General features: G+C 40.7%; 2 protein-coding genes across 3 annotated transcripts in view; one reads left to right on the top strand and one right to left on the bottom strand.

The window, feature by feature from the left end:
* The first annotated feature begins 106 nt into the window (after positions 1-106).
* On the top strand, positions 107-19,634 carry sycp2 (synaptonemal complex protein 2). The gene is made up of 43 exons (XM_063889750.1): positions 107-130; positions 255-395; positions 485-616; positions 710-814; positions 915-939; positions 1,211-1,296; positions 1,387-1,481; positions 1,576-1,610; positions 1,697-1,839; positions 1,965-2,017; positions 2,304-2,349; positions 2,509-2,613; positions 2,700-2,760; positions 3,016-3,164; positions 3,264-3,338; positions 3,627-3,710; positions 4,401-4,515; positions 5,407-5,561; positions 5,809-5,872; positions 5,977-6,022; positions 6,159-6,238; positions 6,375-6,808; positions 6,885-7,012; positions 7,091-7,127; positions 7,211-7,281; positions 7,375-7,420; positions 7,517-7,560; positions 7,677-7,734; positions 7,977-8,142; positions 8,289-8,353; positions 8,476-8,664; positions 9,985-10,143; positions 10,431-10,584; positions 11,237-11,544; positions 12,320-12,607; positions 12,771-12,822; positions 13,079-13,198; positions 13,861-14,051; positions 14,825-14,919; positions 15,226-15,325; positions 15,482-15,540; positions 18,923-19,085; positions 19,289-19,634. The coding sequence occupies exons 1-43, from the start codon at positions 107-109 to the stop codon at positions 19,343-19,345; spliced, it is 4,803 nt and encodes a 1,600-aa protein (XP_063745820.1). The 3' UTR covers positions 19,346-19,634.
* A 109-nt stretch (positions 19,635-19,743) lies between these two features.
* The window catches only part of phactr3a (phosphatase and actin regulator 3a), a 29,718-nt gene continuing 22,475 nt past the window's right edge, over positions 19,744-26,986 (bottom strand). For both annotated transcript variants that reach the window (XM_063885030.1, XM_063885038.1), the window contains 6 exons: positions 26,178-26,331; positions 21,967-22,022; positions 21,500-21,561; positions 21,237-21,377; positions 20,872-20,948; positions 19,744-20,401 (listed from right to left, as the gene is read on the bottom strand). In XM_063885030.1, the coding sequence (XP_063741100.1) occupies positions 20,386-20,401; positions 20,872-20,948; positions 21,237-21,377; positions 21,500-21,561; positions 21,967-22,022; positions 26,178-26,331 (506 nt within the window). In that variant the 3' untranslated portion in view covers positions 19,744-20,385. The remainder of the gene's footprint in view (positions 20,402-20,871; positions 20,949-21,236; positions 21,378-21,499; positions 21,562-21,966; positions 22,023-26,177; positions 26,332-26,986) is intronic.

The following is a 26,986-nucleotide window of genomic DNA, read 5'->3' as shown; positions in this document are numbered from 1 at the left end:
CATATTGGCGTTTTAATCGACAGCTTGATGCTGTTGATGTATATTTACAGTGGTTCTGAAGACAGCAGAGGCCAAGTGGCAGTAAAGCTGTATCTCGGAAGGAAACATGGCACCGGTTCAGGACACTCAGGTGGGAAAGCATAACTTCAAAAGATCTTGCCAACATTCATATCATTTAACGCAATGTCACTTTAATAGTTGTTGTTGCATGTAGTGGTGTAAAGTAATCTGTGATGAACCCCTTTCATGTGCAGTTAGAGAAAGTCGTTGATGAGGTGTTGAAGAGTGGGCAGGTCCAAGCACTGGAAGTATTCTTACAAAGGAACATTTGTGAAGGGACCGTCATAAAATGTTCCCAACAGTTTCTCACCAAGTTGGATAAGCTTGTCACCAGGGTAAGATGCAGCCTAGCATACTCAACAACATGCCACAATGCTCTGTTGTCTGTATGTTCAATGCAACCACATCTATGTTGTTAATGTAGAGTTTGGATAAAAACGATTCAAAGTCAGCCAGTTTGGGTCTCACTATCCTCTACAAATGTGGGAAAAAGCTAAAACGACCTGGTGGTTGTCAAGGACTGTCAGGAATAATCGCTCAAGGCCTGATCAAAAAGATAAGTAAACAATTAAAACTCACAAACTCACACTGTTGGTGCTGTATAAGTTATGTTTTTAATCAGGTGTTAATTATACCTGTTTTTGTGCACATGGTGCAGTGGTTTGAGAAATGCAGGCAACTATGGATTAAGTGTGGCACACAGTGGGACGAGACCTTGTTCAACCTCTCTGAAGACTTCTTTGATGCCTTAATGGTGAGCTGATGTGTAACAGTAAAACACACTTATATCAGAACAATAAACCACTATTTATGTGTCCATAATGTTAAACTGATTTATTTTCTCCCTGTTGCAGGTGGTTCATCAAGCCTGCAAAGAGGGTACGCTTGTACATTTATTGTAAAATAATATTGTATTCCATCCTCAGTTTGTACATTGATAACATATCTGGTTTTGTCAGTTCATTAAGCTATGTGTAGAATATTGTACTTGAATTATTACATGTTTAGAAGGTTTATTATACATTTAAGGTATAATATTGAATCCACAGTATTCTAAAGTATACCCAACAACTTTCATCATGGTTAGTATATAACATATGTAGTTTTGTTTCCATTCACAGTATTGCTGTCCCCCTTGTTCTTTTTGCAGGAACATATCAAATCACAGGGTCCTTTCTTTACCCTGTTGGTCAATTGGCAGCAGACCCAAGAATTTACATCCTGATCCAAAAAGAGGTTTTTTCAATAACCAGTTATTTGGAATAGCATTAAAACTGTGGCTCAGGTATTTGCTCATAAATCAACTTGCTTACAATGTTCTAACAGGCAATACGCAAATTCAACTTAATTCTGGACAAGATCCCAGTGGAGTTTAAGAAAGAGAAGAAGATCCTAATGTCTCAGGAGGCCTCAGATATCATGTATGTATTGGGAGTTTCCTCATAGTAAGGTTCATTACTGCTCTTTTTTACTGTAACAGTCTCAAACGTTTGCTTGTTCATTACATTTCGACAGGATCAAGCTGGCTGGTCAGATATTGAAGGGAGGTGGTAAGTATGATTAATGCATAGTACCATCTCTGATCACCCGGACCATACATAGACACAAAAAATACAACACAGTTTGTCTTTGTCAGATTACGACCTGCAGACAGCCCTGATGGAGGCCTTGTGCAGAATGGCTACTCCTGGCCAGAGGAAGGAGCTGGCACATCGATGGTTCAGCATGGAGCATGTGGCCAGTGCTTTTGTCAAGATCCAGGATTCTGAGTTTGAGACGGTAAGAAAAGCAATTAATCAAATCACCTTTGACTCTCATTTGCATTTACAATCATAAGTGGGATTCATTTCTTATAATATTACAAGAGGAGGACTGCATTTTAATATAAGATTGTGTGATTTCAGGATTGCCGCAAGTTTCTGAACTTGGTGAATGGGATGCAGGGAGACGGGAGAAGGTATACAAATAGCTCAGTTACTCCAAACACCATTAGGGACAGGAATAATTTAATTGATCTGTTATTTCATATACTTAAGTCTCACACAATGTGAGAATGAAGAAGAAAATTATATCATTTACCCATAGAATAAGCCATTTTCCAATCCTGTGCCAGCTATTTTTGAACTTTAGCATTAATCTCTAAATACAAACAGTATTTGGAGGAACTTGACAGGACAAAGTGAGAAGAGACATGCAGTGACAAATGCACATATCTGAATAATAATGCTCTCTTTCCACTATAGAGTGTATTCCTATCCTTGTTTGGAGGTTTACCTGGACAATAATGAGGTCAGTATCACCACAATCAATAAAAGAAGAGAAAATAGTAATAACAGCACATTCCAGGCAAAGATATAAAACTAATCAAGAAACGTATCGACCTTTCATTTACAATTTAGTCCTAAGTGTCTTTACAGATATGTGGAAAGGTTATGCTTATGTTGTCAGCTGCTGATGCCTGCTGATGAGAAGCTTGAAGAATTTTGGATCGACTTCAACCTGGACAGCAACAGCGTTTCCTTTTACTTCTCTTTGGCTGATGAGGAAGCACAGGTACCTCACAATAATTCCATTTACAGAATCAACACTTAGTGTATATGTGTTAAAGCCTTACAGAAAGATGTGTCCTCTTTAAACAGGAGAGCCAGTGGGAAACAATTTGTATCAATGAGAATGAAGTCCAAAGCTACACTGTTAAAGGTAATCAAAGCACAAACAATACATATTTATTTACTTACCCAGATAGTCAATACAATTATTTAATATGGATTATGATATTCAATGTTCCCACACATACAGTAGATAGATAGACAAATTAACTTGATTGTTGAACCATAGCATTTTGATTCATGATGTAAATTGATAGGAACGAAATAAGCTTGATAGATTATTTAAAATCATTAAACTTCAGGAAGATAACATCAACTCTTGAGTATGTGTGTGTTTTTATTCCAGAGGGTGGCAGGAGCAAAATCCTGCATTTGAAGTTGTCAGAGGTGGTGGTCGTGGGTTCGGTGGAAGGCTCCAGTCTTACCATCCACTTCAGCTCCTCCCTGGACATCCTGCAGGCTGCTCGTACTGTCTATGGACACAGCAAGAACCAAGTAGGTCACAGCTTGTCTACTCCATCCAGCTTTCTTTGACTATAAAATACTAAATATGTATGTTTGCAGTATGTATTAACAAACATATTCTCCTTGCAGGGATTTGTGGGGAAGACAGGCATATCTGTAGTAAAGACTACAGTTAAAATACAAATGGAAGATAGCATCTCCCAGGTAAACAATCCTCTGTTATCACAATGCTGTGGATATACAGCTAAGATCTGGTCATTACAAATGCAGTGATGTGTTTAACTGGAGACGGCTTGTGCAGCTGCCTGTGGTCGAGGCTTTTGTGATCAGCGTAGTTAAAATCTTTATGATTCAATGTGTAAGTTGCATTAAGTTAGATGAACTTTTAAAGTCATCTGATATTGTATCAAAAAGAACTGGTAAAGTGCAAACCAGCATGACAGCTTTGAGGCATTTGGTTGTGTCTACATCTACATGCTGCTCTCCGTGCAGGTTGTTCCAGAGAGTCAGATGTCCTTTGGTGAAAGTGAGAAAAACACTGTTCCCTACCTATTGGCCCCAGCTGCACCTTTACAGGTGAAAAACATTTCTCCTCTAATGTATATCACTGAAGTGTACCTAAAATGACAATCGCCCTCAGTTCAGGGGGCTCATAAAGATGCAAAACCTGGATCTCCAGGTCTATTTGATTTTTGTGGTTAAAGTGTTAAAGAGTACAATTCCGTCCAATAGTTAATATATATATTTTTTTAAAATGTATTGGCCTAGGAAAATAAACAGATTTCTTGATAAAATTGAGGTTGGCCACTATGTTTTTTTGCCTTTAGAAGATTACTCACTATTGGGTTTTTTTGGGAGAATAAATGTAAGGATACTTAAGATGACAAATAGGATGTTAAGAGTAATTACAAATTATATTTAGACATGTTTTCTAACATCCTTAACTTTGGCCACAAAAAAAAAAACCATTACTCAAAAGTGTAAGTGTTGCTTGCGGTTGTGTTGTAATAATATGCAGAGCACCTTTGGATTTTCAGCTACTATCTGAAGATCCAAGGGATAACAACTATCAGTCAAGGCCAGTAGGGGGCGTAGAAAGAAAGGGAACCAATCCTTCGGCTAGCCAGTATCCTAGGCCTTGTGTTCATATTGATGGCAGTATTCCTTTAAGTGGAAAGGAATACCTTTTTTGTCTCTTTTGAACATTCTTTTGAATGTACCATTCACACAAATGAATCGCAGATACACTCAGATTTGTACTTCCAGATGGTGACTCCAACCAGGATGAGGATTTCAGAGTCTACCACCTTCATCAGCAGTGGAGCAGGAGGAAGTGTGCATCTTGCTAATTCCCGCTCTGCTGTCCTGTCATCAAGTACGTGTCAGAAGATATTGTCCAGAATTGCTGTCACATCCGTTGAGGGAATGGTCATGAAAAGTCTTGAAAGTTAAAAGTTTGCAATCGTTTTGTTTTTGATGAAAGCACAGTTAATAGTACAAGAGTAAACATTCATTTTGCATTATTTATCCTATACTAAATTTGCCATCACCTGTGTCTTATTACAGGGCTTTTTTGTTTAGCTTTTTCATGTCAAGGGCAAATTAGCAGTGACATGTGATCAAGGTTTTAAGATTTCCCTGCAGTTATGCATGAGACAGTCCTGATATACTGTATGTCCTCTTAGGTCACATCTAGGGATAGATGTTCAGGGTTTTTCTCGAAAAACATAGTATGAGGGCACTAACGTCCCTTCCGGCCAAAATTACGGCCCCGCCCACGTTCCGGTTGAACGAAGCAGAAAATAATGGTTTCTTCATGTTTTAAAACTGCTGAGTGATATATTGCACCTCAAACCACAAACAAATCCCGACTTACGCTTTCTTTACTTCCTCTACAAAAAATGGACAGTAAAATAAACAATCTAATTCAGAAATCACAGTTTGAGTGTAAGCCTGCTGCCTGCCACTCGTCCACTGGCAGACCCTCTGGACATCCATCCCCTATTTATTTGGAGCTCTGTAAAAACGAAGCCTTCTATGCCGTCTGACAGTCTATGTGACACAATTGTCATATTTTTTGAGTAATTATACAGTTTTTGACAAACAGAAAATACTGTTTTCTGGCATCACTTTAACATTTTACCAGGAAAATCGGCCTTTTGGTGCAGCGCCCCTGTTACCCGGTTTAGAAAAAACACTGACGTTGTTAATTCAAACAAAGCTTGTTTTATTCACTATTTCTTACTATTTTTCTACCTTTTAGACAATTCAGCCAAGGGTAAAGTGAAGCCGTCTCTGGAGATGGTTCGTTCGTGTGATAGGCAAGGTGAATCTTACCTCGGAGAGCTCTGGATGGCTGCTAAGACCTGCACTAATGGCACAACACCTAACAGCACAATAACAGCAACAGATGGCATGACAAAGCAGGTATGACACACCCTTAATATTCTCCATGCAAGCCCAAAATGTGATTTTATTTAATTTCTGTGCTACATCTCAGCAGAGCACAGCTTATGAAGAATAATGTTGGATTGGATATACACAAAAAAGTAAAGTCACCAAATTAATGTTTAAGGGTGTTGGTGCTAACCTGCTTTTCAAACAGAATTCATCTTCAACTATGGTGCAAACTATCATCACTCTCTTGCATATGTTGTCTTCACTTGTCCTACAGAACATACCACTGGCAAAAGCAGTGGAAATGGTTCTATCTGGACAGGGAGAAGAGCAGTCTCTGGGTATGAAACACTATACTGATCTAGCCTTTAGCTTAGCCAGGAAAAAAACACTATCATTGTTCTTCCAGGATTCTTAAACCCACCATTGATCTTTTTGCTTACAGATCCTAGTTTTGTTCCTGACAGCCAACCCAAACCTGGGAAAAGCATGTAAGAACTGTAATAGTCCTCCGCACTGTTTTTAACGAGTGTATGATGCTCCAATTGGTAATGTTGTGTATATTTGGGTTTATACAGTATGTTTGTATAAAGTGTTTATCTTAACTTTTATTTGTTTTAATTGCAGATCTCTTAACTGGAGCAAACTGTCCGTTTCTGAAATGCTAATGATGCCCACACAGAAAATCAACTCTCTGCCAAGACCTGGTAAGTCCTCAATTATCTCCAAGACACTGAATGTTTTGCATATTATAAGTTGGTATCACACATATTAGAGAGTAAAAAGTTGTCAAACCTTTTTTTGTATTTGAAGTATTTACATAAAATGATTTCTTCTCTTTAGAGTCTCGTTCAAGTTCGGTACAACATCAGGACCGCCCTTCCTCAGCTCAGAGGTCTTCGGTTTCAGACAAACACAGCCAAAAGCAGCTCCATAGTGAACTCACCCAGCGCTTGCAGCAGGTCCTCTGTGAGAGGAACCAAGATCCGGCACCACAGGAGCCTCGTGCAGCACAGAGGAAAGCGTCTGATATTAAAGATGACGCCAAAGGCAGGCGCACTGCAGACCCGAGTGCCACACCACTGTGTGGTCCCAGAGAGCAGCAGGCCCACAAAAATAGCCTGGCCAAACGGAAGCGCAAACACCAGATGTCCTTGCAGGAAGATGCCGCTCCAATCAAAGCTCCAGACAAGGCCTCCACAAGTAAAGCTCTGCAGAAGAGAGAACCATCGGACGTTAAGGATAAAACCAGTAACACCCTTTCAGGCAAAGAGAAGGTAATCATTCTGTGTACGCTTGCTGTTTGTTCTAATGTAGTGTATTGTGATTCTCACACCCACTGTCTCTATGCAGAGGGATGCAGAGGTCACAGGCAGCATGGTGAAGCTCATCTCTAGCCGTTATGAGATTACCACCAAACCTTCAGGAAAAGAAACTGCAGGAATGATCCCTAAGAGCTGGATCCCTCCTCTTGTCAACAGGTACATTCTTCCTTTTCTAATTAAATGAACAAATCACTGGCATAACGTTTCCACTTATGCAGTGTGTTTTTGTTACAGGCCTATCTTCAATATGAACTGGTTATCGGGTGCTAAAGTAAGTGGTCATTATTTCCTCAATGGTGAGGAGTTCCTTTAAGTGCTGCTTGATTTAATAAAGATGATCTCTATCTGCTGTAGAAGGAAAAGTCTGGAACTGTAAGCCTCATGAAGTCCCACAGCAAAACCATAACAGATTCTACACGTCAGAGGTAATTTGACTCAGTTCTAGAGATACTTTAAGTCATTTCAGTGGCTTTCAGTGTATTTGAGAATGTAATAATGCCTTTCTTTCTGTTGCACAGAAAGGATATTTTTGCATTCAACGTTGATGCACCATTGAGTGCTCGGGTAAAAATGATTAATGTTGACTATTTCATACCTTGAACCTGGATCTATTATATCTAGGCCACTCTTATTGTTAAAGTCCTTTTCACTGTTCTTTAGGGAAAGAAGAAATCCCTCTCCAGCACTTCTTTCATATCAAGCAGGTAGGTCTGCCAGATGAGAAGGGCCTCTTGACTGTCAAGAAATGCAACCGTTACCTTATGTTAAGGTTTCTTTTACTAAAAACATTCCAATTCATATTCCCAATATCGATTCACAGTGGCATCCAGGACTCATCAGCACTCAGCGCAACCAAGAAAGGAGAACCTGTGGCAAAAGTATACTTTCATTTTACTGTAGGATATTATATTAGCTATAAGAAGCTGTTGGTAGAGACACAACATGCTTGGTTTATTCATGATTGTATACTTTTCAAATGTTATGGCTTACACTTGTGGTTAGGGAAATTATAATGCGCAAAATTTAAATAAACCATTTGCCAGCCCATAAACGTCTTCCTCCCTGTCTCTCTCTCTCTCTTTATCATTCTCCCTCCCTTCGACTACCTTGTTTGTTGCAGCAGAAGCGGCACGTGAAGAAGCATCTGTTCAGTGACACCGACACAGACTATATCACCACAGATGTTAGCTGGCTCAAGGAATCCAACAGGAAACCCAAGCCCAAAGTTACCACATACTCCAGGCAGGCTCCTGTCAGGCCTAAAGCAGGGTCCCCTCACACTTCATGTAGGCCTTCACAGCCACACATTCATGCTGCTCTTAACTTGAAATTAAGACTGAAGTTTGATACATTTATTTTAAGACTTTGTATATGTTTTTCCACTTTCCACAATGAGTGTTTTCACATAAAAAAGGGTTTTCTTTCATTACAGATGAATCACCAGGATCACCCCTACCCTCTAAACAACCTGTCAAGGGCACTACCAAACTGAAAAAGGTAAGCCAGTGTTGTTTTGTAATCTTTAAAGGTACAGTGTGCAGGGTTTGGCAGCATCTAAGCATGTAATCATGTCATGCACTATCCATTTCAGCCACAGTGTGTCATTGTTGTTTAATCAGCAGAAGCCTGAGAGAGTGGAGCAGCCGAAAAAGACATCGAAGCCCGCAGCAGCAGCAGCAGCACCACCCCGCAGAGCTCATGCAGCAGACAGGAGGCCCAGGAGAACTGCAGCCATCTCTACCAAGAGCTACAGGGAGCCCGACACTGATGACAGCCAGTCAGAGTCAGAGAAACTTGCATCTCCCAAGGCAAAAGTATTTCCATATATATTACTTTAATTTCCATTTTCACATTAAGTACATACATTTCATCCTCTTTTGAAAGATAACGGAACAGATAATATCATTTTTTGTTCTGAGAATAATGCGTGTGACCTGATCAGAACATTTCACCTCCAAGTATTGTGGTAATACCAATTGCTGTTTTGGAATGTTGTTAGTTAAAGTAATGCTACAGAACAGTAGTATTAAACTTGTCAGGCATTTCAAAGGAGCCTATGTCTTAACTCCAAATAATACAACAATTAAGGAGCCCATCTTTTATCCATTCAAAGCGGTTACATCACTTGTTACGCAATAAAATTGACAAGACATGCCTTTCAATATTTTGTGTTTCATCTTTAACAAATACATGGTAGGTGTTACTTTTTAAAAGGAAAAAAGAGAGTAAGTTTTGTAGTAGTAGTTGTAGTGGTAGTAGGGATCCCACGTACACAAGCACCATCACCAGTAGCCATTGGGAGCCGACTCTTGTCTTGCACCTAATGTAAATGTATTTTATAAAGAAGGCAGTTAATTATAGAGCTGTTGCAAATAGACTGAATCATACTGTCTTTGTTCCCATAATAAAAGTACTCCTCCACTAATCATCTGGACAATGCTGAGAAAACCCACAATGCTGCCCAAGTCACTAAGAAAAAGACTGCCAGCAAACCCCCAACCGAAAGCTACACGAAGCCAGCCAGAAGCGAGTCGGTGTCGGAGTTCCTCTCACGGCAGCGACCCACTTCCAAAGAGGTCGTTGAGTTTGTGTCATGTTGTGATCAAGCACTATCTATTTTGCATGGCATAAAGCATCTGGCTGAATATATCAGAAATCATATCTATGTCTCCACATGCTCACTCTTTGTTTAATCTGACTTTGGTAATGACATATGTTACGATTTTCAGTGTTTTTTCATTTTAATAGAGCCCTAGCAAATCTATTTAGTGGCCATGTACAGTATAAGGTGGCATCTATCTATCTAAAGAAATGAAAAAGCCACATAAGCGCTGATAGTGAGCGCAGCTGGATGCAGCTGTTCTCCAGGCATCTTAAAGTGTTATTAGAGCTTGTGTTTTTGATAGAAAGTAACACACTGGCAGGAAAATAAGAAGGGCTAGAAACAATTAGTATTCTGGCAGACAATGGCCGAGAAATATACAGCCATGAGCAACTTTTTCTCAGCAATCCACACACACTCTACTTTCTGAGAACTGTAGAATATAACAATGTTAGCCTGATGGCGCTGTATTATAATAGACTGTTGCGGAACATTTTCCATTCCTTTCTGGGTTGTCTGCCAACAGAAACATATTGTAGGCCAGCAGGGGAAGGTGGAGAAGAGCCGTCTAGAGGTTCCAGAGGTGAAGAAGAGAAAGAACTCCTCCTCTGAACAATCCACAGATACACACCGCAGACCGGACAGCAACCACCAGTCGGGTCTGAAAAAGCCATCTGGTCTGAAGGTGGGAGCCCAGCCCTATTAGAGTCATTTCAGCTTGCTTTTTGAAAAGCATAAGGCTATATAAAAGAAACATGCTTGACTTTTTTCATCAATTGCTGGTAAAAACATTCCAACATGTTTCAACCCAAACTTAAAAACACATAGCTACGTATGTATAGCAAAAGGTGAAAAATAACAAGATGTAACTTGATGCTGGGAATAAGCCACAGTCTCGAACTTGAAATTTCAGTTTGGTTCAGAATGACTTTCATGCTTGTTGACATATAATAGAGACTCTTTACTTTTCAGGAGTTGCGGCCTAAGAATGTTCTTCCAGAAACTTTGAAGTTTAACAAGAAAAATGACGCCCTTGCCAAAGATCAGATGAATGGATTGAAGGATTCCTGGGCAGCCCGCCAGACCTCTTTCTGTCCGTCCCCTCCTCTAATCGAGAGGATGAGATGTAAGAGTGGAAAGTTACTCGCCAAAAGTTAGATACCAGTCATCAGTCTGCTTCATAGCGATTCAAATGATAGGCTAATTCCATCACAGCAGCCATATTTATATTACTGATACTTTTGGAACTTGTTTCCCATTAATCAAATATTGTATAACTGCGGAGTGTTTGGTTTTCACTTGGTGTAGCCACGCTGCATGTTTCTTTAACTAGCTAAGACCTTTTGAGATGATTCAGCTGGTGGGAGGCCAACCTTATTTCAGTAAAGTCCTCATGTGGTCTTAAAGTGAAGCCCTGTGGTCAAACAAAAAAGAGTAATCAGTTTCAATTTTAAGACCAGAAGGAAGATTTGAATATCTGAAGTTCTTTGAACATGCACAAAAAAATATTCCTCACTCAAAAATCTGATATGCTGCCTGCTTGGTTTCAGTCCTGAGATATTTTGTCTTAAGCTCCGAAAAATGCTGATTTAAGCGCCAGAGGAATTTTAACTTTTAGCTTAACAAGATTTAAAACGGTTACATAAATGACCGTATTGGTCTCCAACCTTTTAACTGTAAATTGATATGAAGGAAAGCATGTATATTGACCTTATAGTCTCTGTCCAACTTCTGAGGCCAGCTGCTTAAACATCTGTGCTTACTTTGGACCCTCACAGCTGCCGAGAGGTCAGCCCCAACCTTGGGTTTGACCTGCTCCCCTCTCCTCAGCCCGCGGGGATCCCCACTCCCTTCCTCCCCTGACCCTCCCTGCGAGGACACCCCCTCGCCAATCCTGCTGCAACCCAAACCTCGCTCTACACTCAGCACTAAGGGGAACTTCAGGCTCTCCTCTTTCTGCAGTGTGGAAAAGAAGCGCAGCTCATCCAAAACTCACTCCATCCAGTCTGTTCGCTCTCTCCCTACACTCGCCCCCAAAGGTCAAACCCCCGCTTCTGGTTTCCCCACTGGACTTTGTGCAGCCGAGGTAAAACAGCACCTCTCTGACACCTTATGGAGGTCACATGGACATGTATGGATTCTGGATGTCAAGATGAATTGTTTTATTGGCATAATACCACATCTATATATTTATATAAACAGTGTAGCAGAGAAAACGTAATATAATTCAATCTCAACTTAATTATCCTAAAGATGTTTAACTCCATCGTCATATTCATCAGTTGCAATGACTGCTGGAGTTTAATGGTGTTTAACATCTTGGAGTGATACAAAGACACACCTTCACACCACAAGGAAGTTATTTACATTACTTCACAGTCATGTGAGTTTCACGATTGAATGGAGGTGTGAATTACTACAAAGCTGGAGGCCTTCATAACCAGGAGTTGGAGTGTGTCTGTCTATGACCTAAGGATTGCCGGTTGAAATTCCCAGGCCAGCTGAGAGAATGTGGGCAGAGGACTGACAGCCGCTCTCGGGGGTGGATGTGTCTAACCATTATTCTGAAGTGGCTATTTAAGAGTTTCAACTTCCCCAGATAAATACAGGAAGTAATTAAGAGTCAAATGGTGGACTTGCACATGATGATCCGAATCTTAAAATGACCTCTTTAACTCCAGGCAGAGCAGATAATAGCACTGCAACACTTCATCTGTGCCTCTTAATGTGTTGCTGAAATGTCTTTCTCATTGTACTGTCCCTAATCTATGACAGCCACGGTGATTAGATACCCATACTTCTCCTTGTCCATCATTTCCTCATCACTTTCTGTCCCTCTTCACTACTTTATTTGTTTCCAGACAAGTCCAATCCAGCAGAGTCTACACTCAGTGCCTCCATCGCCTTTGTCTCCGTCCACTGAGCCCCTGTTGACATCCACCCTCCTCGAGCTAGAGAAGCCGTACATGTCCTCTCCTCCTCAGTCTCCAAACCCTGAAATCACCGTCAGCCGCAGCAGCCATTATGGCTTCAGAAAAATGTCTTCAGTATCCTGGGTTTCCAGCCAGTCGTCCACTAAGTCCTCAGACCTCCCCAGTCAAGTGAAGGAAAGCCCCAATGATGCCCTGTCTCTGTCTCATAAAACAGAGGTATGGCTTTACCACATTCTGTTTTATGATCACTTGATTCTAATATGATGGATACATGGACTCACTGATTAGATCAATGAAAGTCCACTCTCTGTTATTGTGATTTTTAAACAGCTTTAACCAGTTTAAGAAATGGCTATTGCATTACCGTCCTTCCTGACAGAAAACACCGTCTTCAGACCGAGAACAAAACTCTGAACATCTTCTTATCTCAGGTAAAAAACCTTTTGTGTTTAGCTTGTTGTTGGATTCCCCAGTTGCTACACATTAACCTCTCAGCTAGGTCTCCTCCACACATAAACAACGTTGTAATTTAGTATAAAACGACATCTAATTAAATAGTCGTTATGAGAATGTATTCCCTCTAATGGGGCTCCATGGTCAATTTAGAGCCTGCTTCAGAGGAAAGCCCTGTGTTCTGAAACAGTTGTATACCGGGTCATACGTTATAGCGGCTGGTTCTTGTTACAGGACCATGTCGCAAGCGCCACATCTCATCGTCGAGTATTTCTGAGGAAGATGAGAAGAAGAAAAGCAAGATGAGAGGGCAGCGCTCTCCTCGGATGAAACCAAGGAAGCTGTTCAAGTCCTGTAAGACGTATTCTTGACTGCCAGTTAACCGCTGTAAAGTAAATTAGTTAGGATAAACATTTCCCACATTTCATGGTAGAGAAACATTTATTAAGGAATCAGTAGCTCTTGTCCCTAGAATAGAAGTGCACATGCAAGCCTGAAAAGCATTAACCACTCAAAGTTATTTTTTTGAAACTTTGTGATTAAGTTGAGGCCTCTTGGCGATACACATACTTTCCTCACCAGACCTCAGTCAGGCGCAGAGCTGGAGGGTGCAGAGTAGTTTAAACCAAAAAGAATGTAGCCAAAGGATAATATTTTAAAAGGTTTCAAGGAAAGAATAAAAGAAGTATATCAGAAAGAAGAGTAGGACTGAAAAACAAAACTCATGAACACATACCCTAAATACTATTATTGGACTGTTACCCTGTGTTCACTAACACTTCCATACACAAACGTTTAGTTGTTTTAAAATAAGATATAATTCTTACATGTAAAATACATTTTTAGATATTATGGTATACACAATATAACAATAGAAGAGCAGACTAACAAGCTTTTGTTTTCAATGCCTTCCTTTTTGGTTTTTGAACAACACTCCTATTGCAACCTGTATAAATAATATATATATTTTTGTGGGGATGTTATCTCTAACCGATCAGTGTGTCTGTTACCCTCAGTCACTGGGATGTCTGCTGACACTGAGGTGAGCCACGTGATGTCTTCCTCCCACACGCTGAGCTCCAGTCACTGCTGGGAGGCTGAGGTGGGAGATGGAGACATGGATGAGGACTTCGAGTTACCTAAGCTTGCTATGAACAAGAGTAGCATGTTCCAGCAGTTCAGCAACGACCTGAAGAAGAAGTTCAAGGTTTGACGGACACACACACACACACACACACACACACACACACAGGTTTAAATAGTCAAAAGGGGAGAGAGAATGTGCTGTAGTAACTTCATTACTGACTTGTGCATTGTGTAGTTCCCCTTTTCCTGAAGGAATTTCAGAACAATAAACTAATAAAAATATACATATTTAATTAACCAGGTAAGGCCCATTGAAATGAACTTACAAGAAAGACCTGGCTGACAAAAACACACAGATGGAGACAGAATACACAAAACAAGACAAGAAATCAAATGAAAAGGAACATAAAAGTGAAAATATGGAACTTAAATTTCGAAAAGAGAAATTTAAAAGTAAACCAGGTACATTGAGAAACGTCTGAGGGGGGCGGAATAACTTATTCCAATTTCTATTCAGGCGTATGCGACAGAAAGCATAAAGAAATCCTGACAATGCAAAGAATGTTGTATAGCACTTTTCTGTGAGATAAAGACATAATTAGAGAATATGTTATAGTAGTGAGACAGAGCTTAACAATTGGTACTGAACCTCACGGAGGCATTATAAGCTGTGTGAACTGCATTAAGACCCTGAGCTGAGCCATGCAGATCTAAAAGATCTCCAAAGTCGGCAGCAACAAGTCCCTCTTTACCTTAAAAGAAAAAAGTATTTAACATAAATAAAAAAAGATGACTGTTTTAAAAAGCAGTGAGTAAGCTTTAAATATTTTCAAGCACTTCTCAGTTATCTCTTGTCAGCTCTGCTTTCTTAATCCTGAAATGTGTTTTGTTCAGAACCGTCACAACATGGTGGAGGTTTACAACACGCAGACTCTGAAGACCGTCCAGCAGCATGTCTCCTCCCTCAACAGGCAGGTCACCAAACACAGGTCAGTTCATATGTGCTTAGTGTTGGAAAACTAATATTTATATTCTCCGTTCATATTGGCTAATACATTATATAGAAGGCTAGTTGCCCATTGGTGTAGTTCTTAGGTAAAATAAGTACAGTTAGTATTGATTCCCCATAACAATTAAATATACTCTGTTACATACATAATGTAAGCATGTGTATTTTATGGGCTTTAAGTCTATAGTATTCTGCCTCCCTGCGGCCTGTAAACACAATGTATTTATGGTCTGTGTTACAATTTAGATTTCCACTCTCACTGGTTAATTCCCTCTCCTGTGTTCAGGACTCAGAGGCTGGAACAGGTTCAGAAGGTCCTGCTGGACGAGATCGGCAAACTGGAGAAGAATGACACTGTGCTTAAAAGCATGGAGAAAGACCTGACCGTATGTCCCTCTATCTTTCAGGGTTTCACTTTTTGGAGAAGGATGCTTAAAGAAATATTGACAAAAAAAACATCCAACTATTCTGTTTAATGAAATCGTCATTAATGATGACGTGTTCTTGATGTTGATCAGTGTTTGGTCTCTGTTCTCTCACAGATGTACTGGAAAAAGCAGGCTGTTGCTTTCCACTCTTACCAGGAGCGGGAAACCATGAGGTGAAAGTTAGGCCTCTCTTTGTGTGTGTGTGTGTGTGTGTGTGTATGTGTGTGTGTGTGTGTGTGTGTGTGTGTGTGTGAATTCTGAAAGACCCATGTTGTTAGCTTGATGCTGTCTTCCTGCCATACTGCTCGGTGCAGTTCCCACAGGCTTAAACCCAGATCTTTTTAAAAAGGTTGCCCAACACACTTGTTCATCCTGTGTAACGTGGATTTAAAAGCTTGGAAAACTAATTCTTCCTCATACTTATGAAACCAGTTTTTCTTCATATGACTAAGCTGAGCTCACTGATGTTTGTTCATCAAACTTTCCCCTGCCTATATCCAGCCTTGCACTGCTTCCCTGCCTTCTTGTTATTTCCAGATTTGTCACGGTCAAAACAAATGGAATTCACATAATATAAATTCATGGTGGCTTTGACAAAAGAATGGCAGCAAAAGTACTTTTTTGTGTTAACATGGAGCGACCCACGCTCATGAACAGATAATTTAGATTCAAACTAGGGTTGAACGATTAATGCATTTGCGATAATATCGCGATATGACAAAACGAGATATTCCAACCGCAAAGGCTGTGATTTGACTGGTCACGTGATCTGGTCACGTGACTGCGAGCCGAGCGAAGCCGAGCAGGCAGGGAAAGAAGTCAACGCTGCGCTTGAACCTGTTGCACAATGGCCTCAGGCTCGTCAGAAGAGTGCACGGCTCTAAGTTTGGTACCAAAGAGGGGCGGCACGTCAGTTGTGTGGAATTATTTGGGCTTTAAAAAGGAAGATGCTGCGCAACGTCAGGTATTGTGCAGAACGTGCCTCGCTACTGTTGCTACCTCACGAGGTTCACGATTGTAATCGCGATTGATTTATTGCTTGTGTTTGTTGAAAAATACATGAGAAGAGGACCTTGAAAAAATAATCGCATATTAAATCGCAATTGCAATAATGAGGAAAAAAATCGCAATTAGATTATTTTCCAAAATCGTTCAGCCCTAATTCAAACATCGTTTCACTGGACGAAATAGTATCAGAAATCCCTCAGTCTGACTTTGCTCATCATACTGAGTTGTATCCATGCATTGTTCCTCCTGTCCAGATAAGAGTCAAATATCAGTGGGGCAAAGTATATTTTTATGCCACCACCAAATTGTGATAAGTTCTTGGGCATTTAAAAAACTGTAGAATGATTTTTATCATTGGTCAAACTCTCAAATTATAGACTTTGACTGTATAGCTGAACACCAGAAATCAAAGAGGTTTTTTGAATTAAGTGTTAAAAGGCCATGGTTTAATTTACATTGTATTTGGTCACTACCACAAGCACATTTTGCTCATACATTCCAGTACACTTCTTTTTATCCAGCTACCTGTCTGTACATTTTAACCTGTTGTGCTTGCACCTCTTTTGGGAATTCTTTCCAGAATAAAGCGAGACATGCTCCACTAACCTCACTAACAGTAATACTTCCACATCCCAGTTAAACAAAGTCAGTCAAATGGACCCATGAGACCTTAAAATGTTAGACATGCACAGGTGGTAAGAAGAAGTTCTGCATATAGGTTAATCTCTTTTGGTGTTGAAAAATCAACTTGTGGGCACTCTACCGTTATGTTGCCAAATGTGAAGGACCTTAATGATCTAGCATGCCTAATGTCCCTGATTGGTCTCTCAGCTAGTTCTTACACCCACGTGGGCTCTGATTTATAGAACGGTGAGCAAAACAGAACCAGTCAGGGACAGAATCCTCAGCAGAGAGTGAGTGGACAAGTACAGAGGTACCTTTCAGCGAGGACGTAAACCCCAACTTATCCTGGCATTTCATCGTGTCCCTCTCTTAAGCAGTAACATGCTCATGAGTCCGTGCAACGAGATATGTATGATGGGATGTTGTGAAGTATCAGATGAAGTATTTGGGGACTTGTTACTTTGGTCAGCAAGAGGGAATCCAAAAGAGGCAACTTTTTTGGTTGAAGAGCACCTGTTGAGTGAGAAAGCATGCTGAGATGTCAAAGTAAACAATGTATGTGTAACACGGCTGAACACTGCATGTTTGGGCTGTTTTTTCAAAGGGGACCAGGTTCGATTTATCCATGTGGATGTCATACGATGGAATTGGTGCCAATGTTGTGTATTTTTGTAGTGAAAATCTCCTTCCATAATGTTAAGGTCTTGAAGATGAGTCGTTGCCTGTGGTTTTCAATACAATGATCCAACAAAAGAACTACGCACATGGTAATAAATGATTTGCTTGTAAAACGCTTTACAAGTCTTGATGGACTAGAACAAGTTGACATAGATCAAGCCATTTCATAAAAAGCCTTATTGAGAAGGTGTTGAAAAGGTCGTTTTTCCAGCGGACATGACGTCCCCAATACATACTATGTCTTTATCAAGATTCTCCCATACGATGCCCAAATGCCAGCTTAACAGTATGTGAAAATTGTAAAGGGTTACAGAAAAGGTGATGCCTCTGCATTTCCAACAAGGGTATACACCATTGTCAATAGGAGTCATAACATAGTTAATAACAAATACTGATTGCACACAATATTTTGTTTCCTACTTCTTCAAAAGACCTCACCATGTGTTTCCCTGAGTTCATTTCGACATTCTGTTCTCTAGGGAACATGCAAAAATTACGCCTCTTCTCTTCTAATGTGGCATACACTTGAATTGTGTGCTGAAAACGTTTAAGACCGCTCAACAAAGGCTCAGTTTTACTCTCGGAAATGCAACTCAGCATTTTTCACAGAGAACATGCCTCGCTCTCATGTGGTGAAACCTTTGTGGGATACTGCATAAATGAAACTGTGAAGGGCATGTCTGAATTGGATCAGACTGCCTTCTCCCACACAAAGACTTTAGTGTATAGCAGTCTATTAATCAGAATGATAGAAAGTGTATTTTTGCATCAATTTAAAATGTTAGGGGCCATGGTCTTTTATTTAGTCCCCCTCTGTATTTATCAATCGCACAAGTCCTTTTCCTACAACTTACCAGTACATGTGATTTTTATATCCTCCAATTAAGCTCCAGAGAGTCCTCAATTACATTTTACAATTTCTTGTGCTCTTGTGAGCTGGAGTCCTCAAAAGACGTTGTGCCAATTAATCAGCATGACGATTCCGAACACGCACTCCAAATAAGTTGTCCTACGCTTGGAGTTGCTGAGGCATATTCACATCCCAGGTTAAAAACGTCACGTCTAATATGCGCCCCATTGTGTTACACTTCTTTAAAAGATGTATAAATCATGAGATCAGGTGTCACAGGAAGAGTTTTCAGTCATAGTTTAACTTTCTTTATTGTTTTTTAAAAAAGAGCTTGTGTCACCTCTACCAGTCAACCTGTCTGCCCAATGATTTTTCGCTGAGTGGCCTTAATGGAGTTTTGCTTATGTCATTGTCTCATGTGTCAACTTGTCCCCTGTTTGTCCTGTCTGTCATATTCTGTTACCACCTCTGAATCGTTGCTGCTCTGCCTGCTATTCTCAGATGTGCCTGATAAGGAAAGACATGAAGTCAGTTCAGGACAGACTCCTCAGCGAGATGGTGAGTGGACACGACGCAGGGGGCCTTTCAGCGAGGAGTAAACCCCAACAGTCTGGCTTTTCATTCTGTGTCCTTCTCTCTGTCAGCAGTAACAACGCTCATTTGAAAGTCCGTGCAAACACTTGAGATAATTTATGACTCGGATGATGTTGTGTAAGGTATCAGATGAACTGTCTTCTTTGTGCTTGTTTACCTTTTTTCAGCAAGAGGGGGAGATCAGCAGTGTGAAGAGAGGCCTGCATGCTTTGTTTTTCCCCTGATGGAGCCACATGTTGAGCTGAAAAGCATCCTGCTGAAGGTCACTGTAAACAAGGTTGTGTATTACACCACGTCCTGTACACTGCGCTGTGTCAATCAGCCGTTTCATTTCAAAGTGTTGATTGCACCAGGTTCTGATTTTATTCCATGTGGATGTTTTCCATTTATTCTGACCTGGAAGCATTGTTGCTCAATGTTTGTTTTTATTGGTAAAGTTATGTTATTCTAATATTTATCACCTGATTAAATGTTTTAATCATTTTGTTGTTCTTGAAAGTGGTACGTTCTGCTCTGTGGTATTTTTAATACAAATTCCTGATATATTCATGTAGATAAGTTAACTACTGGAACAAATACAATTGTTAAATAAATAATTTGCTTTTAAATACCTCTTTAACACAATTCTTGATTGAGAATAAAACAGTTGGAAATAATGAGAATAAGCCATTTTTTATAAAAAAGACCTTGTATTCTGAAGACAAGTAGTGCTTACAAAGGTGTTTCTCTTTTCAGTGAAGACATTGACGTCCCATTCAGATTGACATACTGTATGTACAGTTGATATCAAATTCCTCCCCAATACGACCTCCCCCAGACTGCACAGTCTTTACACAGTCCAAGTGACACATTATTCATCAGTTAAGAAAAGGTGAAGCTGGTCACATGCACAACTTCCTCCCACTACACGGGTTCACACCGCCTTGTCAAAGGAGTCCATAAAATAGTACAAAAAAACAACACTGACTGAATGACACGATTGTTTTTTTCCTCCTCCGCTCTCATCCAGAGAGTCAGAGGCTCCACCAGTCTTCTTCCAACCAGCCAGCTTCCATGTGGCGACATTCAGTAGTCTCCAGGACACACTGCCGCAAACATTACCGTCATCTTCTCTTCCACATCCGTGCTGTCATACACATGATATGATAGTCCAGGGTGCTGGAAGAACGTTAAAGAACCGCTCAAGACAAAAAGGCTCCAGGCTCTTTGAACTGTCCAGGAAATAACAAGCTCAGCATTTCTTCACAGAAGAAAGACCTCGCTCTCACGGCCGGTGAAACCTGGAGAGATAAACATGCAAATAAACAGAGTGTGAAGGGGAGAAGTACAAATTGTGAGAACAGAGGGTGCCTTTCTCCCAGCACACAGCCAGCTATCATTGCAGCTATTAATCAGATCTGTGAGGCTATTTTTAGCACAATCATTAAATGTGTGTAGGGGCTGGTCACATTTTCGCATCCAGTCCCCCCTCTGGGTCACTTTACAACTCGCAGCAAAGACCCCTGCTTTCCTAACAAGCTTAGCCAAGGACGCCGTGATTCTCTTTTATCATTTCTCTCTGCTTGGCAATAGGAGCCCTCCAGAAGGACGATCACTCCAACTCCCCCCCTCCCCGTTTTACAACCCATCTATCTTTAGCTCCTCTTGATGAGCGGGGAGAGCTAAAAATAGACTGCTGTAGCCCAGAATAGATCATGCATGCATTTCCCAATCACGGACTACGCACAAACATATATTTCACAATACTGACCTTGTTAGGTGTTTGCTTGAGGCATGCACTTCCATCTCGGTGCTCTTGAACTCGTTCAGCTCCTTACGGATTGCAGCCTTCGGTAAAGAGAAGAGAGAAAACAACGGCAGGAGAAAAGGGATGATATTCAACAACATCTTAAGAAAACAGGTGGTTCGGTGTGGTAAGCTAAATAACAGCAACATGTCATAACAGTAATCTTGTTGATGGAATAAGTCAGAAGAATTTGAGAATTTTGTTATCACACTGATCTAAATAGTGATATTGATTAAGGGATTATTCCATGTTATTGTTGCAGGTCACTAGCTGTTATTTGTTTATTGTTACCAAGTATTCATTACTCTTTGTTCCACACAAATGCACACCTTGTCTGCTGCCGAGAGCCGGGTCCAGGGCTTGTCCGCTCTCCTGTCATAGTCCTGAGCTTTGGCCACCTCCACATAGTCACTGAATCGGATCAGAATCTTTCTGTCTCGAAGTTCGTCTACTGTAGGGCGCTGGTTTAGCTGAAACACAAGAAATTTGAAAAAACATTTAGAGCAAGCTGACAATAGAGTCCCTGTGTTTTACTGTCATCAGAAACGACATAGATATATAGGGAGAATACACACATCACACAATTTGGTACCTTTCTGTTTAGTCTCTGCTTGATCTCCCTCCTCTCCTCTTGCTCTGTCTGGTCATTTCTCTCTGGAAAATGAAATCAACAAAATAAAAAATGTCAATACATCAGTAAGTTAACAATTTACAACTATTCTAAACACAGCAGGGGATTAATTCATTTAAAAGATTAACAAACTCAATGCCCCTAATAAAATTAAAGTAGTGTAAAAAATATGTGAGTCATAGAAAGTTTGCATAGCTATGGTCTGCAAATGCAGTTCCTATAACAGGGCATTGTAGCAGTGGAGAGGAGATGTGCACCCATGCGTTCTCCTGCTCCTGAATAATGTACACCGGACAATCTGTGCGATCACGAATGCATCTTCTTGCCCTGTGTTTTTCATCAGGGCTTTTCCAATTACATGTAGTAAATATTATTATTCCGGGGCAGCAATGTAAGTTAGGAGACAGAAATTGAAGTGTTAAACTTACGTTTCAGGATGTTTCGACCCTCCAACTCCTCCACATTCGGTCTCTGGCTCAGCCTCCTGCGGAGAAACACCAAAACCACGTTTTGAACCATGTTTCCCTCCACAGCCCAGCTCCTCTCCCTCCCTAAACAGGCTGTAGCTTCTTCACTGTGCGCGTTCTCGAGAGGAATCCCCTATGTCTCCATCTTGCATCCAAACCCCGGCTGTGGTGCTTCGGCAGAGGCGTTCCCCACATCTGGAATAGTCAAGAACCGCTATTCTCCTGTTTGAGAATCCCCCACCAGATTACTTCTTGCTTTCAATATGCTGCATCTCAGTTGCAGCTGCCGTATTGCGATAAATGTACTCCGCAGCATCAGCAGCTCGGGCTCTCTACTATCCGACAGAGACTACAGGCGCTTTTCAAGTGAGTCGTGACGGGCTGCCGGCGCGAGACTCCCCTAGTTTCCCCGGTAACTGCATGCATAATGAGGGGGAGGAGGCGGTGCCTGGCAGGTTGCTACTCACGGCATCCCCAGCATCCTCCTGTGTACACTGGGCTACTGGCACATCATTTACCCATGTTGTTACTACAGCTCATTTTATTTCTGGTCACCCCAGTTCTTACAAAGAAAGAAATTATCTTTTTTCAACGGAATGAAATATGTGATAAGCTATTTTATGGTCTGATCTTCTTTATTCTAATGTCTATATTAAGACTTTCAGATCAAACTTACACTACATTAATATCAGGCTGTTAGGTTCCTTCACCATCAAAGCATCCAAAAGGTCTCCAAATCAAATGTTTTCCCCGGAGTCCCCAGTGCGTGTGAACTATTCATATTTGTATAAATAATAAATGTAAGCAGCACAACAGGGCTCAGCCCGACAGCATGTGGCACACCCCACACAGCACACCTCCAGGAAGGAAAGGACAAAGAGGGCAGAATGCCGCCACTCAGCAGGACTCTCTTGATGCCTTCACCCAAGATAACACCTGACACTTTGTTGATCTGTCCTGTGAAAGATCAAAGTTAGGTCACACAGACTGAGACCTGGACACCCCAAGGCACGTGGCCCAATGCGTGTATCACTGGCGTGATGGGCACTGAAAAGCTAATTCAGTAATGTTAGCATCCAAACCCTGTCAAAGTTGAATTTGAAATTCAAAACCAAATTGATGTAACAACAGACACCTCTATCAAAACAGAAAATGCATCAGTACTAAACTGCATTATGTATAAGCTTTTAAGATTTGTTTTCAACATCACAACATTGGCAGAGGAAAGAGAGCAGGCTGTACAGACACACAATTATACTTGTCAATCTATACGTTAATGAGTACAAGAGCAATCAGTTCTGTGTTAATTAATACACGTGTGACCAGACATCCCAGAATAGCACGAGAAACAAAGCAATATGTTGACTCCCCTCTGAGAAATAAGATAAAAAATGTAGCACAAACAGAGGGTGGTCTAGAGCAATTTCAGTGTTTTCCTCGTGATCAGTAAGCAGGTGTTTGATCCATGTCTTTCTTCTTGCTTTTTTCTCAGGGAGGTTCCCCTTTTTATTATAGCAGTTCTCAATCAAATCAGCCACATTTTATGCTTCTATCATAAAACTTCATGAGGTGGGGAACAGCTCAACACAACGACTCTTTCGCTTCACGACTCTCCACTAAACTAACCAATAGACAAAGTGTTTCCAGAGCTCTTACAGTATTACATTTCAAACAGATGACACGGAAAATCACTTTTAAAGCCCCAGTGGATACAACCAGCCAATGTATTATTGACCTGACCACCGAGTTGCTAAGCAACAACACTTGGTATCCTTGAGACAATAGCATCTCCTCGCAGAAAATCTCGCTTCTCCCTAGCAACAGACTAATGGGGAGTTCAGGACTGCACACAGAGCTGTATGTGCTTTACAGAGAGTCTAAGGCTATTTTTAGCAACAGACCACCTCTATGCCGCGAGCTGAATAAATCAGAGATCGCTGCGAATACTAAACACTATTTTGGTCACATAGTCATATGGCCTTTGTCAGACACATGAATCAAAAACCTTATCACTCTTCTGCTCTTGGGTGACAGAAGATGGTTTATTATACAGAACCCACTGCTTTCCACATTTGGGTGAAGGATATGATTTCATAATACGATTTTGAAAGGTATCCCCAATGATGACGCTTAAACGCCTGTTGGCATGAGGGTTTCCATTTCCCACTCAGGATGTTTGCTACAAAATGAGTAAGAAAAGAAAATCCAACCCTATCCGCCAAAGGAAGGATGAAAAATTCAAACAAAGGAACTGAGAAAAACGAGTGGGTGGCAGAGGCTCTCAGGCTGTCCTTTTATTTCAGCTGCAATGAGATAAAATTGGCCATTTCCAGTGTTCTTCCTTAAGTACTGTAGCAGCCCCCCCAGGCCCCACCACCCCCGGTATTTCTGCTGGTATAAGTCCCTGACAACACATTGTGGAGAGAAAGGTGTGCATGGGGAGATGCATTATTGAACAGTGTCAGGAGCTAAGAATAGAAACAGCAGAGTGCGGCTGCCGCACAATCGCCTAAAGATAGAAAGGTCATCTGTCATTGATACAATGGACAGACAAGGTGTGATTATTCGCCATAATACCTGATGGCATTTTCTGCTTGATCGGCAAGAAATGCAACAGTAGGTCTTCATTGCGAGATGCAGACAGGACGCAAAAAAGAGCGGCAGAATCTATTGTGGAAGTTACCTTGAGCAAATCCAGAGGAGTGTGTGATAGATTGTTTTGTGACTCAGTATGAATGCCCAGGGGAAATTAGATTTTTCCTCCTCCGTACCATTTTGAGCTATTTTTAGCCAGGAATTCCTCCCAAAGTGGTGCAATATGCCTTTAATGTATGCATATACTGTACAGTAGGATGGAAAGGCATTTTCTTGCATAATTCTGATACTGTTTTAAATAATATTTAAATGTACATTTTTAAGATCGATAGTGCTTTACAGATAACAACAACAGACACAGCTTCAAACTTGGAACGGCTGCCAGAACACCTTTTACATGTACATACATTTAACACAGCCTCAGAGTCAGGATGAAGCACACAAATGTAGCTGCTTCTAAAGTCCTTTTATGTCCTCATACGACCATCATTTTTCTGTATTATTCTAAAATCAAAAACAGCTATTTATCAAGAAAATGGGTTCATGATCAAGTGAACCTGTTGCTGTGTAAAACCATCTTTATGTAACCAGCAGCTTCTCTCACTGCTGTGCTACAAGTGGAACTTCTCTGTCTTCAAAACAAAGACCCTGTTACCATAATGCACGTTGTGCTCCACCCTCATCCTTTATACAAGCAGTTTGTTGTGAACACTTATACATTTCACAAATAACCAAAACATTTTCTTCCAGTGAATCCAAGAATAGAACTGAGAAGCAGTATTCAAGGTTGTCTCACAGACAGATGATACATCTTGTTCTTAAGAAAGTGTGGGTGGTATTTGTGCCTGTTTGCCAGTTTCTGCACAGCAGGTTATGTAACGCTCTGGTTGGCCCCAGTTTGATATGCCGGTGTTAAAAAACGTAGACCTTGTGATACATTCACTTTTGATGTCACTATTTTCCCATTAAGTTCCGCAGTTGTGTTAGTAAAGCCAGTTATTCTATAAATATCCTGGCGGGGGAGCACAGGTACAAACATCTGCAGTTCTTCTTGCAGGGAGATTTCCTGGAAGCAGCGCCTAGAAGCAGATGCTTTTGACATCATCCAGAAATTTACTCACAGTCGATTCACATGTGGCCAGCTACTAGTTTGACTAGATATATCATTCCCCCCCCATTGGGATTTTTGTCAGTTATAGTGGTTAAGTTTTTTTGGGGGAATATAATAGTATGAGGATTGGACCTGAGCGTTACACTCAAACAGTCCTCAGAGCAGCAGCAGATTACACAAAATAAATCAAGTCAGGGCAAAACAATCAGATAATCCTTTTAAAACAGATTTTCTATCTCTCCTCCTCCTACTGGTTGTTCAAATAAACTGGTGCAATTAAGCATACAGGTTACCCTGCAAAGCATTGCCTACATCTGTCATGGGATTGCATCGTTACACCTCCAGGTGCAGCAATATATTATTTAGACAAGGACGAAGAGAAATTCTCGGACTGATATCTTTGTAAAGTTTAATATTTATAACACTTATACTCAGATGGCAACGCAGAAAAAGTTTCCTTTCTTACTTGGCAAGTTTCATCTCAATCTGCTGGCGTATTTCCTGGCGCTCCTGGTCACTCCTGGCTGGGAAGATATTCCTGTCTTCCAACTCCTGCTTGCTGGGCCTGTTTCGTAGTTTGACAGCCAGCAACTCCTTCCTTAGCCTGCGAGGAAGTGTGCCTGCAACCACACAAGCAAAAATCAACACACAGAAAATACTTACTTATTAAGACCCTTTTTAGGCTCTACTAAGAGTCCCCATGCTTGTGTTCAGTTGAATATATTCAATTTATGGAACGTCTATTAGGTTTGCTCTGTATTGCAGCAAACTTGATTTAAAATGACAAATGATCACATCAATTAATATCTATCGTGCTGTACAAATTGTAGCCCCTTCATCTGTAACTGCTAAAGCTGGATTAGCAAATGAGAAAACCAGGCTACTGTCCCACTCAAATATTAAATTATAAATGATGATCAGTATGTTTAAGCACTATATCAAATGGAATAGTAAAAAGCTTTGGATCAAACAAAGTTGTTCAAGTATATAGTTTTAAACCCTATTTATTAGAACTATACATACACACTATACATTAGAAGATACATAAACAATGAGCTGAAGTACACTGAAAACATTATGTTTGGCGATAATTCTCTGTGGGTTTTTAACTACGAGCAAACCCTTTTATACATATTAGTCGTGTCACCTATAGTTTTTGAAAAACATTGATTGGTGCAGCTTTATATTGTGGAATTGCAGAAACACTAACAAATACAACAACTGAGGCGACGGCAAACCAGGGTACATGTAGTGTTCAGTTTAGGAGTGCTGTAG

The sequence above is a fragment of the Eleginops maclovinus genome, chromosome 1 (assembly GCF_036324505.1).
Source record: "Eleginops maclovinus isolate JMC-PN-2008 ecotype Puerto Natales chromosome 1, JC_Emac_rtc_rv5, whole genome shotgun sequence".
In the NCBI taxonomy this organism is placed as follows: Eukaryota; Metazoa; Chordata; class Actinopteri; order Perciformes; family Eleginopidae; genus Eleginops; species Eleginops maclovinus.
Note: the sequence above shows the minus strand (reverse complement) of the source record. Positions and strands in the feature narration are given on the sequence as shown.

Coding starts and splice junctions, on each gene's coding strand:
- sycp2 (XM_063889750.1), top strand. CDS start 107: ATGGCACCGGTTCAGGACACTCAG. Junction 13,199..13,860: donor AAGGAAGCTGTTCAAGTCCT/GTAAGACGTATT, acceptor TGTTACCCTCAG/TCACTGGGATGTCTGCTGAC. Junction 15,326..15,481: donor GCATGGAGAAAGACCTGACC/GTATGTCCCTCT, acceptor GTTCTCTCACAG/ATGTACTGGAAAAAGCAGGC.